This window comes from Enoplosus armatus, chromosome 14 (assembly GCF_043641665.1).
Source record: "Enoplosus armatus isolate fEnoArm2 chromosome 14, fEnoArm2.hap1, whole genome shotgun sequence".
Taxonomy (NCBI): Eukaryota; Metazoa; Chordata; class Actinopteri; order Centrarchiformes; family Enoplosidae; genus Enoplosus; species Enoplosus armatus.
The window spans coordinates 20,312,283-20,332,083 of NC_092193.1; the positions used below are offsets into that span (position 1 = coordinate 20,312,283).

The 19,801-nt window shown below is 41.2% G+C and overlaps 2 protein-coding genes across 3 annotated transcripts; both read right to left on the minus strand.

Annotated features, from left to right (window-relative positions):
- Nucleotides 1-984: 984 nt before the first annotated feature.
- Nucleotides 985-15,474, minus strand: lyn (LYN proto-oncogene, Src family tyrosine kinase). Of its 2 annotated transcripts, XM_070918982.1 has the most exons (13): nucleotides 15,388-15,474; nucleotides 10,468-10,592; nucleotides 9,219-9,261; nucleotides 8,565-8,670; nucleotides 7,909-8,007; nucleotides 7,581-7,684; nucleotides 7,280-7,429; nucleotides 6,959-7,111; nucleotides 3,850-4,032; nucleotides 3,571-3,647; nucleotides 2,531-2,684; nucleotides 1,789-1,920; nucleotides 985-1,416 (listed from the first exon to the last, which is right to left on the minus strand). In XM_070918982.1, exons 2-13 carry the CDS (start codon nucleotides 10,585-10,587, stop codon nucleotides 1,214-1,216), a joined length of 1,524 nt encoding a protein of 507 aa, XP_070775083.1. In that variant the 5' UTR covers nucleotides 10,588-10,592; nucleotides 15,388-15,474; the 3' UTR covers nucleotides 985-1,213. The 2 variants fall into 2 exon arrangements, with proteins under 2 accessions (XP_070775083.1, XP_070775084.1); XM_070918983.1 differs by lacking the exon at nucleotides 15,388-15,474 and having other exon boundaries at nucleotides 10,528-10,587.
- Nucleotides 15,475-18,016: 2,542 nt separating this feature from the next.
- Nucleotides 18,017-18,865, minus strand: LOC139297091 (cAMP-dependent protein kinase inhibitor alpha-like). The gene is made up of 2 exons (XM_070919681.1): nucleotides 18,703-18,865; nucleotides 18,017-18,093 (listed from the first exon to the last, which is right to left on the minus strand). Exons 1-2 carry the CDS (start codon nucleotides 18,863-18,865, stop codon nucleotides 18,017-18,019), a joined length of 240 nt encoding a protein of 79 aa, XP_070775782.1.
- Nucleotides 18,866-19,801: the final 936 nt, after the last annotated feature.

The following is a 19,801-nucleotide window of genomic DNA, read 5'->3' on the forward strand; positions in this document are numbered from 1 at the left end:
ACCTTTAGTCCATACAAAATGTGCACATTCTCATTTCAAGTAGCAAGTTTCCTTAAGTATACAAATCAAATGCTCATTAAATGACATAAGTCATATTTTCAAACGTTCAAATGTCCAATGTTCAAAATAGCCTATACAGTATCCTTTTTCTTTACATTTAAGGTTAACTTTAAATTGACGTTATTTTTAAGTGTAAGTATACCAAGAGCCCTACAATGTCAAAGCCAATGCAACTTCAGAATCCCAATTACACATTTGTTTATACAATGCCACATTTGAAATGATGAAATGATAAAGAGAGCATATTCCACAAACAAACAAACAAACAAACAAATCGAGCAAGAGCTCCAGCACTTCAACATGAAGTGGACTTAAAGGCGATCAACCCTTCACTGGTCAATGAAACAGCAAGCATACAGAAACAACTAAACCGTAATCCCATTCACTATTCAATTGTTAAACAGTATCTTTGTTTTCCATTGTTAGAGCAGCTAATACAATAATCAGTCATGTAATGTAAAATGGACAGTCATAACCTGACATGTGAATATTCTCGTAGACCATGATTTGCTCTGATAACTTCCTAAACTATCAACCCAAATGGAAATGTTTTTTTTTTTTTATCACATATACATTTAACATTAACACCATAAAAATGATATATTATCATTTTAAAGTCTGCAGTTCCAACACAAGTCCAGCACAAGTCGCTGCTTTACCTGCAAGTCGTTTGACCAGCTTTATATGCAGCATGTCCCTTTTTCCATTTTTGCCACAGTATTTACACAGGCCCAGCCTCTATGAGGCAGCTGTTTGTACAGAAATCAATACGCTAACCCTCCTATATTCAGTCCTACCTTAGCAAACTCTTTGTATAATGTCTGCTGTTTCTTCAGCCCCTTTGTATGCAAACATAGATCGAAATGTAACAGTTTATTTGGTCCAAATATTTAAATACCTTGGCACAAATCTCTAGTGTCAAAAAGTAACAAGAAATTAAGACTTTTCTCTCTGTTGTATATAATGCACATCTGTTTTTATCAATTTGGTGCAACAGAAAATATTAGACATACAGTATATAAATGTATATAGAATGTTTGATATGTACAAAACATTACAAAAAACAAAACAAAACACATATCTAAAGTAGCTCCAAACATAATCTGGAGTGACTGTGAAATGTCTTTATGTGTCTCGCTGCAGGTGTCCCTCCCTATGGTTGCTGCTGGTATTGTGTCTCTGTGGCTGTGTAGAAGTCATCCAGGACGCTCTGCATGTAGTCAAAGGTGGGCCTGTCGTCGGGCTTGTTCTTCCAGCAGGACATCATGATCTCGTAGAGCTCAGCGGGGCAGTTGTCGGGCCGAGGCATCCGGTAGCCGCGCTGCACCGAGGACATCACCTCTCCTTTAGTCATACCTGGGGACAGTAACAGCAGTGTTTAGAGAGAGGCAACACACATACTGTAGCATGCAAACGGTAGTAGTAGTAGTAAGAGTAATACGTAGCAGATGTGATTAAATAAATGGCGTCAGCTGTAGAGTGAGCAGAAGGTGTTAGTTATATGGTAAATATATTAGTAGTGGTGGTTGTGATAATAACAGATTGGCATCGCACATAGAATTTTTGCATGACATAAACTTCAGTTCAGAAAACTAAAAATCACCAGTAGGGGGCAGTAAATCTTCAAAATGCTTCACAACATCACCGTGAGCCCAATATATAAATATAATATATATATATATATATATATATATATATATATATATATACAGTCCAGTGAATGTTTACCTGGGTAAGGGATTTTCCCGAAGGTTATAATCTCGTAGAGCAGAACTCCGAAGGACCACATGTCAGACTTGATGGTGAAGGAGCCATAGTTGATGGCCTCTGGAGCGGTCCACTTAATGGGGAATTTGGCACCTGTGGAGGACACACACACACACACACACAGGCTTCATGTTAGCATTAACATGAGGTTATATTTAAATTACACAAGGATATCAAAGAGTCCATTCATAAATGTCACCCACACGTCTCCCCCATGCTGTCTATGTAATGGAAGGTTTCCATTCTATTTTTGTACCTGCATTTATTTTTAATTTTTCTATTACTGTAGCTTCAGTGTCTCCTGGTTCCAGATCAGTGATCAATCAGGTTTCATCGTATGACACACAGGTACACACATTCTCTCCCAGCTATCTCTTTCTTTACGCAGACTGCATCGTGCGTGTATGACAGGAAATAGACCCTGTGTGTGGTTCGAGGCCATCAGAGGTTGTGGTCATTGCGGGTTTGAGTGCAGATGATTTGAGAATGAAAAAGTGGAGCAATGGTCTCAAAAGAAGTTCTCCGTTCTGCTTCGAGCTCTCGAAAGGGGATTTTTATCTGAATGTGTCACCAGTATCCAGTCAGGGATAGTCAGCTCGTTTGTGATGGGAAAGTCCTCTTACACAAGACAAAAATGGAGACACACACAGTTATATTCTTGAACATATAAAGACACACACACACACACACACACAAAGTTTACCCTCTCTGGCAGAGTATTCGTCGTCCTCTATGACTCTTGCCAGTCCAAAATCAGCTATTTTACAGAGCAGGCTCTCTGACACCAGGACGTTGGCTGCTCTCAGGTCTCTGTGAATGTAATTCTTCTTTTCTATGTACGCCATGCCCTCTGCTATCTGCAACAGCACAAGGAAAATATACTGGACAAGAATGGCACTGTGTGATCATTATCCCAGATTTCATTCAATTTTATTTTGAAAAGCAACCGTAACTTCAGCTGAGGTTGAATGAAAAAAACGAATCAGTTTATGTTGTAAAGCACACCTGAGCTAATGGGCCTGACATGGGGGCCGGATAAAAGAAAAGACTTACTAAAGATTTATTTTACAGGTCTGTAATTTTCTAATAATCTTCTAGGGAGTTTCTTGCAAAGAATTCCGTAATTAGGTACTAATTATTGCAAAAACAGTAATTTTCTTGAAGGGACTAGTTATTTATTTGTTATTGGGAACTTTATCCCTCATATATGCTGAATTGTAAACTTAACTGTAGCCAAACTTCACATTTTTGCATGTTAGCCTAGGAATTCATTGGAACTAAATAGCTGAAAGTGTATCGGTTGAGCTTTTCCTCCTACTTCCTTTAAAATAAGTACCAAATGACATAGTTCTTTCCATGAAACTGGCCAACAGGTACCAAAGTCACATTAAACACGACAAAAACACAACGTAAGTATGCAAACAGGTTAATCGGGTCCTTAATTGTTTTTTTCAGTAAGGAGAAAAGTTGATGTGATTTGGAGGGTAGGTCTACCTGCCCGCCACTGAAATAAATACATGTATAAAATAATGACTTCTGAACAACGTTGGCTCTGCCTGCTGAGGTTTTACTAACGGTTTAAGAAAGTTTGGCCTTGATGGACAGGGAGTTACCATCACGGGAATGGGAATTTAGCTTAAGTGAAGTGTCAGATTTGTACTTTTGGTTGTTGTTCTTCCTTTAAGTTCAGCAAAAAATAAAGAAAGAAAAAAGCAGCATATTGTGATCAGTGTGAAGATTCACCTGCGCTGAGAAATCGATGAGCTTGGGCAGTTGCAGTCTGCACCCTTCGTCGCTCTTTAAGAAGTCTAGCAGGCTCCCTACAGACAAGGTGGAAAACAGAGTCAGTGTCTTGCATGTCTGTGTCCATGTGTGCGCTGGTGGACTGCATGCTTACATGTGTACATCTACATCTTTGCCTGATAGTCTAGGTCTATTGTACTGCTTGCACTCACTGGAGGCTGCTCTTGATAACCTTCTTACCAGCCACGTGTGTTTAAAGCTCAAATAAAGCTCGTTTACCGTTTGCCATGAATTCAGTGATGATGTAGATGGGCTCCGTCTTGGTGACGACGGCATAGAGCCGCACCAGCCTGTCGTGCTGCAGCGTCTTCATGACGTTGGCTTCGTCCATGAAGGCTTCAACCGTCATGGTGCCGGGCTTCAGCGTCTTCACCGCCACTTTGGTTGCGTTATTGTAGTAAGCTGATTGATAGAGAGATTTGGGGAAATGGAGGATATTGATACATTTCCATGGAAGTATGAAATCATCTGCTTGACATGCTGCATGGCTTCTGTGCTGCCATGACTTGAAACAGGCTATAATTGTGAAAAGGGGAAATTTCTTATTCTGTCTTTACTGACTGTTTATGTCATTTGTAAATGGTTTTACACATTTAGGATTAAATTGTTCAGAAAGTTAACTGTTTTCAGATGCACGATCACACTGTATATACCAACTGTCGTTCCATTTTCCATGGGAAATGTCGTGATAATAACAGGAACCTGCACAAAAAAATGCAAATCATGGGAAGTAACACTGTATTTGCTGTTTAAGGTTCAGTGACAGCTGCGGAACACGGCCCAACCCACTCAGTGATGCGTGACATTCAAGTAGTAAACCATGTAAAAATAAATCCAGTTTGTGTGGGTGTGTGTGCATGTTACATTTAAGTAATTTTTGGAAGTTTGGAGCAACTTAAAGGGGCACTCCAGCAATTTAGTATTGCATCAAACAGGTAACTGGATCCTACATATCCCATAATGCAACCCGATATCATCATATCGTCAGACGTACATCTTTCATTAGACCTTTTCCTGTGTGGTAAATGTCCACATCCGTAAAACGCCACAACCCGACTTTGTTTACAGGGTTTACTTTAATGTTGCGGCCTTGTGGGCTGACTGAACACCATACGAGCAAAGCAACAGATAACTGCAGTTCCATACAGTGCATTAATAAGGGTTGCAGAGAGAGCGACAGGATAGAGGAGTACAGGTTTGGGCTGTAGCGGGATGTTCATGAAACGGGCTGTTTCCTTATGTAGGAGCCATTTATGTTTATTGTTGGCATTGTTTAGATCATCTTGTAGTATCATTTTGGACACTAGGTGGCGGTCATCAGATGCACAGGGTTGTATATTTAAGGGCATAGGTGACAGGAAATGGCAGGCACAGGGAGAGGGAGAGGGAGGGCACCCAGTTCTCACCAGACCAGGAACAGATCAACACACTACAACCTGCATATGGAAAAAAACTGGTACGTTCATCTTTGTTCAACTACCTCAATGAACAAGCAAACTAAACTGCGAATAACGACGTAAGATCACTCCATCACTCCTATCTGTGCAGTAATGGCATGCTGGAAAGAGGGACATTGGAAAGTTTGGAAAATTGCCATTACAATTAAGTGAGAACTGGGTGCCCTCCCTCTCCCTCTCCCTGTGCCTGCCATCTCCTGTCACCTATGCCCTTAAATATACAACCCTTGTTCATCTGATGACCGCCACCTAGTGTCCAAAGCGATACTGCAAGATGATCTAAACAAAATAATCTAATTATCTAAACAAAATCATATGACATGCCAACACCTCTTATGAACCACAAGGAAGAACTAACATTTGACTGACACTGTCAGGTGAGTTCAGGTTAGTTTGGACTTATTTTGCATGGTAGCAACTCCCCCCCCCCCCCCCCCCACCTCTATTTTCACAGTGTTTTATTGTCTTTCAGTGTTTGAGCCATTCATAATGTGCTGTGTCAGTGAAACCGGCTGCACCTGGTTTAACGTCATGGTCATGAATGCAAAGCATCCAAACACATTGCTGCACCACAGCGAATGCGTGTCTATGATAATCTTACATATAGCTTTTTACCATTTGAAAATAACCTTTTAACATTGATAGCCACGCACTTTTGTGTTTAATCAGCCGTTTTTAGCGTAATATCATTACCACACGTAAAACAGCAACCCACAATCCTTGTACATTCCAGTACATTCCAGTACAAACCTCATACCTGGAACCAGGACCCCAACTTCCCCATCATAACCCACCCACAGAGGTAACTTTTTCACTTTTTCACCACTATGTTGTCATATACTTCCCCCTTGTTTCAAGCAATTGCAACAGCAGTTGTGTAAGTGCTTGACGGGCAATCATAGGAATGTGTTTTATTTTAAACAAATAAGAAACCTGACAACAGCTTTAATCCCAGCAACATAAGTAAGTATCAGGTTTGCACATAAAACTGCAATGAAGCCTAGTTTCTCTGTCAGCCCACTCTGCACACCCCTTTCTGGTATATGCGTGTGTGTGTGTTTCATCACCCCTCCCAAACGTCTGATGCAAATCTCCCTTCAGACTCAAACATTTCCGACTTAGATGATAAAACTGACAACACTGATGATGAATGCGACCTTCCCGGGCCGGTCTAAAGTTATACACCGACACAATTGAGCATATTTCCAGAGAGTCAGTTATGACCAAAAATATGTTACACACCTAATGGGTAACAAAAGGAGGAAGTCATTTTTGTTTTAATTTGGGGGAAATGGAACTTCCCTACTGTTCACTTCTGCTGCTCCAAGTTTACAGTAAAGGAGAGAAATGAGTTAGAAATCCTCGGCCCTGCATTTACTGCGTGTGGGTAGATAATGTCAGCCTTTCATTTGTTTAGCTATCTGCTTTGTGAGAAATTAAAAAAAAAAAATCTTTAAGCTCCACTCCAGTTTTTCGTTTTCAGAAGTGTCAGTGACATCTGATTCTACACAATGTCAACTGGTCTTCTTGAAGAACGGGGGAATGATTTACTCAGGCTAAAATGCCGTACAGCAGCCAGCACCTGAAGACACATGTGCCACGCCCAGCCCCCCCCCCAACTTGAGGGGCCAGTATGCTGTCTTTGTTGAACCTGCCTGGAGCTAAAACTCTCACCGGCCTTGAGACATACATGCCTCTCCACCACAACAAGGCAAACAGCACAAGGAGCACCTTAGGGAGCTCATTGTGGCCTTATGTGACACGGGGGGGGGGGGGGGGCACATAAGGCCACATAATTCTACTCTTGGGCATAAGAAGCTGTCCCTAGTCAACGTTACTGATTAAATAAATGCATTTTCCTCTTTGCTCACCCATCCAGACTTCTCCAAACTGCCCGGCTCCGAGTTTCTTCACCATCGCAATGGACTCTTTGGAAATCTCCCAGGCATCTTTATCCCACGGCTTCTGAGCTTTGGGTTTCACACACGAACGGTTCAATTTGCGACACAGGCCATCGGCCTTGTCTGGAAGGTACACACACACACACACACACACACACACACACACACACACACACACACACCCCCACACACACACCATAGCTATTAAATACACTTTTCTCATAAGTTAACATCTTTCGACATTTTCTGAATAAAGGATATTAAGCGCCTCCGTTCAAGAGCCACACTCACTGTGGTAGTGTTTGATCATGCTGCCAATGTCAGGGAAGGAGATTTTGGGAGAGATGTAGAAGCCGCCATTATCCATCACCCTGATCTTATAGTGTTTGACGGAATCTGTCCCCTGGGCGTCCACGTCTCTGATGGACAAAGAGTAACTTCCTGTGGAAAAAGAATCAAGTGAAAGAGAGGGTGACTAGCGATTCGAAATGGTTTCGTTTGGTTAGCAGGAGCGTAGGCTGAACCCCATGTCTTGAAAGTGGGGAATGTTTGTGCGTATCTCTGTCTCTCGGAGCTGTTGTGATTTCCATACCTTTTGATGTTTCACTTTCCCTGATAAGATAAGAGCCTGGCTTGTTCGCTGGCGCCAGCAGCTGCCTCTCTGCATCCTTTCTTGTGATGTCCTTGAAAAACCACCTGCAATGAACAGGACATGCGCTGGATATACAAAATGAACACATTCATATTGACTTTCCATCCGTTTTTTTTTTTTTTTAACAAACTGCACCTCAGTTGTCTCAAAGCTTGAAGATCCTTCTTAAAATAGAAAAGATTGGGAGTCAATGAAGTACGACAACTTTCAATAGGATTCACTCTGTAATTCACCATTCGTGCAATGCGCAAATGATGCAGTTACTCACTCTTCTGTTTCCATAGTGTCAACTTGGGCAACGTAATTGGACGGGATGAATCCTTCTTTGTTGGTTGTCAGAGACATTGCTTTCCACCACTCCCCGTGTCTGCAGGAAATATCAATCAAGTCAGCACTGATAGGGTAACTTCTGCAAAACCTGGTAGACGAGCCTCTTGAACCCTGAATTTTCCCATTGAGGTCCATTTTAAGTGGCGTTAAAGTAGAAAAAAAAAATTCCCGTGCAAGAATATCACATTTCTATTCATCAGCGTGTTCCGACACTTCATTGTAATTATGTGAAGCATGCAGTGAGAGGGAAAATGTTTCTTAATCAAGTCTGTCTCATGTCTTAAGCATCATTTAATGAGTGCTTCTTCAAATTCAGCCCTGGTATCATTTGAAACTTTTGGATCTTCGCCAGAATTTAAAGTATGTCCTGTGAGTTTGAACACTTTTTGGTGATGCAAGACTCTGAAATGGCAGATGGGTCAGTGGGGCTATCAGGGTTGAGAAACGGTACCCGACAGTCTCCATCGTGGTATGCAGTTGAAACAGTGCTCCATTTTGTAGCTTGTTTGACATCAACTCTCAGCATTCAGTATATAAAGGATGAATAACATTTCCTGAAGCTGAATCAGTCGACCATCAATGTCGGACACTCACTCTTCTAAGATTTTCATCTTTTCTCCCTTCTTGAATCCTAAGTCGTCGGGATGCACTGCTTCATACGGGTAAAGGCTGACCATTATTTTGCCGACCCCCCCTTGCTCTGAAGGAGGAAACGGAGAAAGATATTGATCATTTGTGACTGAAAGATGATCAACAAACCCACAAATGGTGGCAACATAAGGTATCAGACTGTCACTAGAAACCGCAACTAAATATTACAGTGTGACAATGACAATGTTTTCATTTTAGGTTCCACACCATGTGGTTATAATTCAACAGAGAGCATTAACCACCATATGTTATGCTAGCACTGACTTTAACTGACTTTAAGGTACATGTATTGGCATGTGCGTATTAAGATAGACCCTTTAATGCTCCAGGCTTGATTTTCCTTCCATCACATGTCATAATGAGTATTGTAGTAACTTAATGTGTAGACATGTTAAACATAGCCTGTTCAAAGATGACTTCTGGAACAGCCTCACTTTCTTAGCTTTTTCATTTCCAAATGGGAAAGCTACCCAACTATGTGTTTTTACACCAATACTTTTAGAAAAGAAAGTAAGAGTAAGAGAGAATGACACAATAAATCAGAGGGGGGGGGGGGGGGGGATTATACAAAATAAAGAAAGAACAAATGTGGCATACCTTCCATCTTTTGGAACACCTGACCAGGTAATAGGGCATTATTCTGCAAAGACAGACCAAGAGTTTTCAGTATCAGAAACAATGTTAAATGTTGTATGATAATAGAAACGTCAATAACTTCTTCTAACACAATAGTTTTATCTATCTATCTATCTATCTATCTATCTATCTATCTATCTATCTGTCTATCTGTCTGTCTGTCTGTCTTCCATTATTTTAACTGGCACACTTTCACAATCCGTCCGTTTCCTGACAGACATCATCATCATGTGAGACAGGGAAGTTGTGTTCATTGGGAAATATCTGAGTCACTATTTTTCCAAAGCAATCGGAAAGGGTGTATCTGAATTGTAAAACGCTCTCTTGAGATTTGAATAATTTCACATTCACCATTTACAGTAATAAAGGTGAATGCTCAACCATTTTTTCTATTCACCAGGGCACATTAAAAAGTAAAAATGCACAATTTTTATGCTGTGACTTCACTTTGAGCTAGAATCTGCACCAGCATTCGGAGACAGACGGGAGATCTGTACACCTATTACAAGGTGTCAGTACTGCCTATCCAAAACAAAGACAAATAAAATAATTCATCGTTTCATCTTACAGAGGCCTTACTGCTCTCCCACACACAGTCTGTTCCTTTAGTGAAGATGAATTTAATATTGTAATACCTTGGAAACATTTTTTTTTTGAATTTGAAAACAACTATTGATACCTAGTCCAGAATCCAGAATATCTAAAGTTGGCTAAGGCCACTCAGCATTTAAAATTACACCATTAAACATTATATCCGGGGTTCTGGATTGAAATAATGATTCTGTTAGGTAAAATATACATGTATAATTATATATGTATGTGTAGAAATAATCTGGAAATACGTTTTTTTTAGAAGTACATTGGGATACTAATATCTTTTAGAAAAAAAGAATTGCTACAAACCATTACAAAGTAGCACAACACAATATGAAATGGGGAAAATTTTCTCTAGTAAAGAGTGGGACTATATAAAATTCTAAATACGCTCTACCTGTTATATGTATGCTTCAGTTTCTAATGTACTGGTACTGTCTAATTATTTGAATTACTGAAGGGGATCATATATTTCTTTTAAATTTAAATTTAATATTTTCATCAACAATCAGTACCACTACTCATTCCTTGGTTTATCTCAGAGAGCAGAGATTGGTGTCTTATTGTCTGTAGCTGAAATTTGAGTTTTCCTCAGCCCAGCTGTCTGTCTACTTACTATGTTTTTATTTGTACTGGAGGTGGGGTCTCTGACATAGTGCGTTTGCTCGGTACGTACAGTCTGCTGGCTGATCTTCCCCTCCACACCTCCGTTCAGCGTGGACTTCATACAGCCCATCCTGCCTGCATGAGGAAGTGAGAAAAGGGAAGAGTGAACGGGACTGTTACACATTTACAGCTGCTGAAACAAACTGCACTTAAAATGTTTGGTACCAAACACCTGTGACTTTTGGTCTCTGGATTGTAAAAATTGCACAGGAACCAAACCAGTGACATGTTCATGGTGTTAAAAAAAAAAAAAGTGAAAGAGGAAATGCACATATATGCTTAGAATCAGCAGCAAGTGTGGCCTACAGGTTAGTGGACATGCCCAAGACCTAATCTCCACCTGATCCAAATCCCACACGCTCATGAAGTATGAAGCATGAGCAGCGGTAAAAACACCTAACCGATATCTTTGTAGAGTTTGGGGTCCTAACGACTACTGGTTGGTCACTGCTTTCATCATCAAGGGTATAATATGAGGGCTGAGTAGGGCTATGAGATGTAACGGTGCATATACTGAGGGGAACAACTGAAAATCATTGTTTGAACAAGTATTTAGATCCCTTAGCACAGTAAAAGCAAATACCCCAATTGGAAAATACTCCTTTGCAAGTAAAGGTGCTGCATTCAAGATTCCACTTAAGTAAAAGTACAAAAGTATTAGCAGCCAAAAGAATTTCAGTACTTGGTATCCAGTAAATGACTCACGTCTGTGTTATATCACTATATATTACAGTATTGGATCATTATAATGGATGAATTATTGTTTAAGCACTATTTTTTGTTGACGCTGGTTGCAAGTGGGGCAACTTTACATTCTGTTGGTTAGTTTAATCTAGAGGGGTGTCTCATGTTTCTGACTATGTTTTGTAATAGTAAAAGGTTTAAAGCAGCATAAAATGGAGATACTCAAGTTAAGTACAGGTACCTCGACATTGTACTTGAGTACTAAAAGTTGTACTAAAAGTTGAAAAAGCAAAAGCAAAGAACTGCACAATATCTCCTAAAAATGATTTTATTGTACAAAGTAATTTGCAATGGCAAACTTTCTAAAATCTAATGCTGCCCCACATTCTGTTTTTCACAACACGGAAACATTAATGTTCTGGTTAATTATTGAAAAAGTCCATACAGACTTGAAGGACAAGGCTGGATGCAAAACTACAATCTTTTCCTACCCTTAAAGGAGTAGTTTGACATATTGACAGTATGCTTACTTGTTTTCAGGAAGATCAATACCACTCTCATGTCAGGAAGTAATTCGCTTAACTTAGCATACAGCAGGAGGAAAAAGCTAGCCAGACTCCGATCAGTGTCCTAAAATTTCACTAATTACTGTGACACGTTAGAATTTCGTTGAGCTTCAGAGGTGATGGTTTGTGAGCTTCTGAGTGAGCCAGGCTAGCTGTTTCCCTCCGCCTCCAGCCTTTATGCTAAGCTAGGCTAATCCCTTCCTGGCCTCCAGCTCTATATTTAATGTGCAAACATGGGAGTGGTATCAATCTTCTCATGTAACTCTCAAAAAGAAAGTCCGTAAGCGTCTGTGCTTTCGACCTGACCTCCTCCCTGCTACGTCTGTGCTTTATGAGGATGTCACACCTCCTGGGCTGGAAAATAAACATTGCCAGTGATCACAATCCAGGCAGCAAGAAGAGTTAGCACAGAGGAGGGGAGAATAAGACGGTGTTTGGAAAGTCACGGTTGAGTTTCAGAACATTAACACTGAGCTTGGAGGAAACTCTCATGGCTGCTGTAACAAAATCACGTGGCGAATCTTAAATGAGCTTTTGACTAAATGAAGAGTTTAATTAGTCTGGCTTCCAGTTCACAGTTTTCACATCTTTAGTGCTGTTTATGAAACGTTTCCACCGTGACAACATTACAAAAAGCCTGAACCCTCAAAGTGTTTCTTGGCTTGAAGAAATGACCAGTATCAGAACAATATACCTATAATCGGCAGCATCGGTCCAAAAAGATGACTTTGATTTCAAGTGTAATGTTAGTGCTACTCCACTGTACTCTCATAACACACATGACATTTGCACATAAGGGGCCCCAACGAGACCGCAGGTCTGTAGTAGCCTTTCTGAACATTTCTGACTGTTTCGTACATTCTGTTTTTTTAGCCACGCTGGCAGCTTGGCTCTCTGGCGGCAATGTCAGAGTTTGCAATGGGAGATGAGCATGTGGACGTTTTTTTTCCCCCATCTGGTACTTTATACATAAGACTCTCAGCAGTGCGTAGTCATTTCAAAAAGGCTTGAAAGAGGTAGACGTAATTATTAGCACATATCCCAATGTCACCTGCTGTATTATAGTCTCACACGCCCACACATGCACCTTGCAAAAGTGCTAAGTGCTAAGCTAAGTTCTAAACTAATTTTATGTATCAATTTCAGCAATGAGACTAATTTGCAATGGTTATTTTGTGCTACTTTTAACAGTGAGATAAGGGTGTTCTCAACAAAGCTGACTCATGAAAACAGAGAGTAAAAGCTTTTGTCAAGGTTCTCTGTGTTTTCTTCACTGGGGAAGCCGGGCATATTTATTCAAACTTTGGACCCATTAGAGAATATTTAACCACTTTGCCAGCTCGGTATATCCAGCTTTATTTATGTACAGTATGCTGGCGGTGGCTGTAAATGCTCACTGTTTACTTCCTCGTTGTTTATCTCTTCTTTTTTTTTTCAATTCCTAAAGTTTTCTTTTCTTTTCTTTTTTTATTAAGCTTGCTAGGGTCCGTTTTGGCGTTTGTTAATGTTTAAACTAACAATAACTAACTAATACAATGTTGGAAGAACTGCTTCTATCAGTTATACCGGCATATTTAACCTTTGTGTGTGCATGTGAATCATCAGCTTAGCTGCGGATTTCTTGCTTGGCTGTGGTATTTTATATTTGAGATTATTAAAACGTATCCGGTCATAACGTGTCTCTGTTCAGATTTGCTGTACATTTGCAGGATATGAAAAGGGACAATATGGTAACACAGGGATAACACATTTGTCTAAAAAAACAGGAATACTGATTGTACAGATAGAGCTTAGAGTAATTATAATGGAGTACTAATGTAATGACATGGTACAAATAGATTATGGCCAAAGGAGGATAACTAAACCACAATGTGACGGTCTAAGATAAGTTAAGATTAGACAAGATAAACCATATTGATACAAAGCAGGGAATTGAGGCTTCACGGCAGCTTCATGTTGGTCATAAATCAACATCTGTTTTCTAAAACAGGAAACCGAAATGCATGATTGAACAACACAAACGCCGACAAGGGGGAACACATTCAGCTAGTCCTGTGAGCCAATGGATGCTCTTTAAACCAGCAGCAAAGCTAGAACACAAGTTCTAAGGGGACAGTGGATCTTACAGTAAACAGCGCCAGAAAAGTCACATGTCGAAGGTCAGTGAGGAAGAGCCTCAATGCTAATGTTAGCATGGCGACATGCACTCTCTGACCATGCTAACTCATGTTAGCAGGTATAATGATTACCATGCTCCCCATCTTTGCTTATCTTAGTTAGCTTGTTGCCAATTAGCACTAAACACAAAGTACAGCTGAGGCTGATGGGAATGTTATTTGTTTTGTAGCTTTTTGTGTAAAGGTTAGGGGATCACCGAAGTCGTAAGGATTCATCGTTTGGGAAGGATGAATATATGGACACGATTTTGTGTCAGTCCATCCAGTAGATGTTAAGATATTTCACAGGATGCGTGAAAAAAAACTTTGTTATGAATGTCAACATGGATATCTGTTGAAATATTGCAGTCTTGACCAAATTGGTGGACCGACCAGCATTGCCATCCATAGAGCATTAAAGCCTCCAAAAGCAGCATAACACACCTTTATACTTACCCTTGTCTACCACAGAATGGTGCTTGTGTTCCTTAGGAAATTAAGTTTAAAATGCACTTTTGAGTGATAGTATGCAAACAAAAGTGGTTATTGTAAAAATCACAAGAACAAGAAAGGGGCACACCCGAAAAAACAGAATTGGTGCTCAGTGTGTCCTTAACATGCCTAAGATAGATGTTTAGGAATCCAAATGACACGTGTTTATGAGCCATGATGTTTTTGTTGACAAAGTCAACAAAGTGTGAAAGGGTTGGTTGTAACCAGCAGTTTGGTAGTTTGTTGCTACACTGTAACTGTGTTTCATTGGTTGGGTGCCTCTATTGTATTTTTAACTTGACAGTCAGCAAACAGCCGGAAAGCGAGGGTCTGAACAGATTAGAAGCTGACACACACACACACACACACACACACACATGCACTCAATGTGCTAAGCCATGACAAACATACAAACTTCCTCCTTTAGCAGCGGACTGAACGGGAGTGGTGAAGAAATGAAAGGAAAGGAGAAGAGACAAACCACTGCAGAATGCGATGCACCTAATGGACAAATCTGATGGCATATACCTAAAACTAGCATCAAATTATGATTTACTACAACTTACAAAGTATTCTTTTAATCAGAGGTCCATTTCAAAACCATGCCGAACCACTCTTTAAGTTCCACAAAACCATACTGAGTAGGAAGCAGTCCTTGACTTTCAAGAAAAATCAAGCAACAACTGAAATCATTTTAAAATAAACTCTGTTTAAAGTAGGTTTCTGAAAATGATTTATACATTAAAAGACTCAGATAAGTCTATCATTCCCAGTCTAGTCACTCAAAATTAACCCATTCCCACAAATTAAACTCAATCACACATCCTTTAGTGTGTGTGTGTGTGTGTGTGTGTGTGTGTGTGTGTGTGTGTGTGTGTGTGTGTGTCGGGGGGGTATAAACAGATGAGCGCATGATGACCTGACACACATCTCTGACTAGTGTCAGCCTTCACACATGCGTTTTGTGCTCACCTCTCTCAGTGTGTGTCCCCGGTCAAGCAAACAGCTCATCTGCCGTGAAGAAGCTTTTTAGTCCTCAGATTTCTCTCTGCGTGTTTTTCATCAGGTTGACTGACAGACAGACAGACAGGTGGAGTGACAGACTGTCTGTGTTATTTGGCTTGACAAGTCGACATGGACTGTTGCACTGAGCCACCAGAATGAGGAACTTAAGAGAAACTGGCCGGGGATTTTTTTTTCTTTCTTACTGAAACTTCCTGGTACAATTGTCTAATGATTATTTGCATAATCAGCAACATACACTCACACACACACACACACACACACACACAGATGTACACACACACTGGGGCACAGTAGACAGATGGTCTTTTAGGTCTTTCTATACAAACGATTTCACTGCATTTGTTGATATGTTAATGCTGAAGTAGTGAAAACTTTTACAATGGATCATAAAATCCCTTTGAGGACCTCTGACAGTATCCACAAACATTTTAATGGCCTATTACATTTCCTTATTTATTTCCATCAAATACTCAATCATTTTAAAATTGTTAATGGTTAAACATAATCTTCACAGTTGAGTATTTACCACAGTTTGAGTGTCATGCATGTTTTCACGTCAACGTTTATTAAATTCAACGGCGCTACCTGTTGGCCATGTGGCAGAAGTACAAGACGAGAACCATTCCACTTCACTGTCCCCAGTTGTTTATTTCGTTTGGACACGTAAGAGTAGAAAATATGGTTATAGGCAGTCAGACAAACACCTACACATTTAGCAGAATCATGCACCTGCCATACTTCTACATGCTGAATTATGAACAGCCGGGTTTACACAGCGTTGTTGAAGCGGGTGTGAGTCACTATACAGTCACATGGCAGTTTACAACTTGAAAACCTGATTGAATGAGTATTATGGGGGGGGGGGGGGGGGGGGGGGGAGACTTATATTCGCCCTATTATCATCAGCATAAATAAGAATGAGTCCACAGTCCAGTTGCAGTGTTACAGTAAGATTATACTGGGTAGAAAATAACGAAATACACAGTTCTAACAGCGCATGCATGATGGTCTTTGCGTATGACGATTATGGGGTGTATCCATTGCTACGCAAAGAAGCAGGAATGTGGTTCAGCCTCAGCGTCAGAGATAGAAACATTCACACAAACATGTTACACTTACTGGAAGCTCCACTGAGTATTGCATATGTACATTTAAGGAATAGTTCCACATTTTGGGAAATGCGCTTATTCGCTTTGCTGCCGAGAGTTAGATGAGAAGGCCGATGCCACTCTCACAGCTGTACACTATGTATGTAGCTGGAGCCAGCAACTGGTTAGCTTAGCTTAGCTTAGCTATTTAATGTACAATTGGAAACCAAAGTACATGAATGAACAAAACAAACAGAGAAAAGAAAAACGCACTTAGCTCATCTCAGGGCTAATGAAACACCAGGGAACCTACAAAAAAAAAAAGAGGCTAATTGTAGTTTTTACACTTCAGTTTTTGTACGAAATAAACAAACAAGATATAACCTGTTTATCGGCTTTCAGAGGTGCTGGTGGGCAGAATTTGTTACCTTCGGACAGCGCTAGGGTAGCTGTTTCTCTGTTTCCACTTTTTATCCAAAGCTAAGCTAACCTCTTGCTGACTCCAGCTACATCTTTAGCGACACAGACACGAAAGTGGCATCAATCGTCTCATCTCACTCTTGGTAAGAAAGCAAATAAGCGCATTCCCCAAAGCCACTCCTTTAAGGTGAGATTATAATGGCATCATTAGAAAAGTAAATTGAAAAAGTATAAACATTTAAAAGATAGTACACCATCATCATTTCTTCTTCTTTTTTTCTTTTTTTTACCACTGAACCATTGAGATGTGTCTTCCATGCTCATTGTAAATATATTATCAACTATTGTTGGTCAACAGAACACTGTCACACCACCATCCCAGTGCTCTGCTGCGGTACAGGCCAGTTTCACATACAGTATAGGACTGGATTTAGACCATCAAACGCAACAGAATCAGTGAACCCAAGTTCAAGTAACCAGTGTTTTTGTTCATGGTGTTTTCCAGCTCTACTACAGCTGAGCAGTCCAATTCCCTCTACAGTATTGTCAATTTAAAGGAAGCACGAGCCATTAACTGGCTATATAATCTCTATCAGCATCACTACAAACATGCTACTCCCACTGTGACCCATTACATCAGCACGTCTCAGTGGTCTCACAAATTGCTCGCACAACTACAAAACTCACATAGGATCTCTGTCTAGTTTCTCTTTTTATTCCAATCACCCAGCCTGAGTGTTTAGTAACTAAGACTGAAAGTAAAATCAGCTGTACAAGAGCTACAAATGTGTCTCTCTGCTTGCTCCAACTCTGAAATACGCTCCCTGCCAACAGTCTGTAATTCTAGTGCACAGCAGAGCCACAGGGACACGAGAGCACTGGGTGGTCACATCGCAGCACAGCGCCTCTACAGTGGATTTTGGGTTTCAGTGCCCTGCTCATAGGCACCCAAGCAGTGGTGGCGCTACCCTCCGGCTACCAGCCCACTTTGGACCAACGGCCTCGTCACGATGGCAGCTGGAATCCATCTTGCAACTCTCTGTCTACTGGCGGGAGAGCGTGGCAGGTTAGCTGTTCCTCTGCTCAGCCTCCCTGTGGGCCGAGGAGGAAGAGGAGCTCTGGCTGTCCTCAGCGTCGTCTCCATCTGCAGACAAATGAGGAACAATTCAGTAAATATCAATGGGATTATATCAGTGTTTTTGCACGTTTCAGGCTATATTCCTGGGGCCGTGGCTCAAGAGATGGCAAGTCTCAGCTGTACTTTGCTAATTAGCGAATGGTAGCGTGCTAATATGCTAAACTAAGGTGGTGAGCCTGCTAAACATCAGTATGTTAGCGTCGTCATTGTGGGCGCGTTTCCTGATGTTAGCCTTTAGCCCAAAGCACCGCTGTGCATAAGTAGCATTGCTGTAGACTTGTTATACTGACATATGCCTTTTTCCTGCCCTCCAGGAAGCAATCCACAACCATGTTGTGTGAAATTCAACTCACAGAGGATAAATCCGCCTCTCCAAATTAAACATTTGTTATCTCAGCCAGCTTTGTAATTGCCCCTAAAAAATAAGAAGTAAATTGCACAACAACACCAGACGTGTGCACGAACACCATTTGCCAACCCTCTAGTCCTGAAGTTTTGACTGAATTCTGGAAGTGTAATTGAATCCCTTTGTGAAAGACTTGTCGTGCAGGGAGATCTGGCGCCTGGAGCTAAAAAGGCAGTGCCGATGTTACGTGGATGTGTGCAGTAGTTTACCTCCCCCTCCTGCGTTGATGTGCAGCTGGGACAGAGACAGGGTGAGGGGCATCTCTCGGCCCTCTGGGTCGGTGGGACTCTGCAGGATGTCGTGCATGGCGTTCCTGCGCCCCGTCCTGCCGGAGGCGATGAAGTCTGCGTACGTGGCCTCAACATCAGACATCGCTCGTGCATCGTCCACACAGCAAACAACTAGGAGAAGAGCAGCTGTAACTTCATCTGAACACACTCCTCTGTGAGGTTCCCCTCCGTCCATCAGAGTGTCCAAGTGAATGAGTTATTTATCGTTCTCCAAACAGTGTGCCCCACTGAAACTGATGACACAACATTAAAGTTGGGCAAAGCTGCTTGAAAGGGCCAGTCCACACATAAGTTCCTATGATATTATACATGTCATATGCATATTCATTATGATAGCCTACATGTTACTCTGCAAATATTAGCACATTTTTACATTTTTAATTGGAACTCCCCATTAAAAGCACTGAAGTACTCTCATGTGTCAAGTCTTAACAGTTCTCCTTTTCATGCTTTTTCCCAGCTTCACAGTCCGGGGGTCTCTCATGGTAAACCAGGCAGCCCGTTCATAGTTAGGCCCACAAGTCAAGTAGCCTTTCAGGTATAAAACCGAGACCACGAGTCAAATAAGACTGCTATAATAACCCAGGGCGCCATTTTATCGTGTCTAAGTCCCGTTTCAGCATGCTCTTACCTTCAGTGATAGCTCTGCTAGTGTTGTAACCCCCCGAGCTACATTTCTAGGGAGTGACTTCACCTACAAGGCAGCGCGACGGGCCCGACATCACATCAAACGATACGACAAAAAACAAACAAAACAAAACCGAAAAAAGCCCGAGGCCGACCAGGGTCCGGTGGGTAATACTCCAGGGGCCTCGCACTGTGGACCGCGACGAGTCAATGCATGGACATAATTCAGGAATATTAATCACAGCGGTAGGATGGTTTGAAAAGTCCCCTGTCTATTCTCCATGGCCGTCGCATCTTCCTCCTTCGCGGCCAATGAGCGGCCAGCAAACCGCATCTGAGCGCTGATTGGACAGGAGACACAAAAGGATGCGAGGCGAGAGCTCGGAGAAGT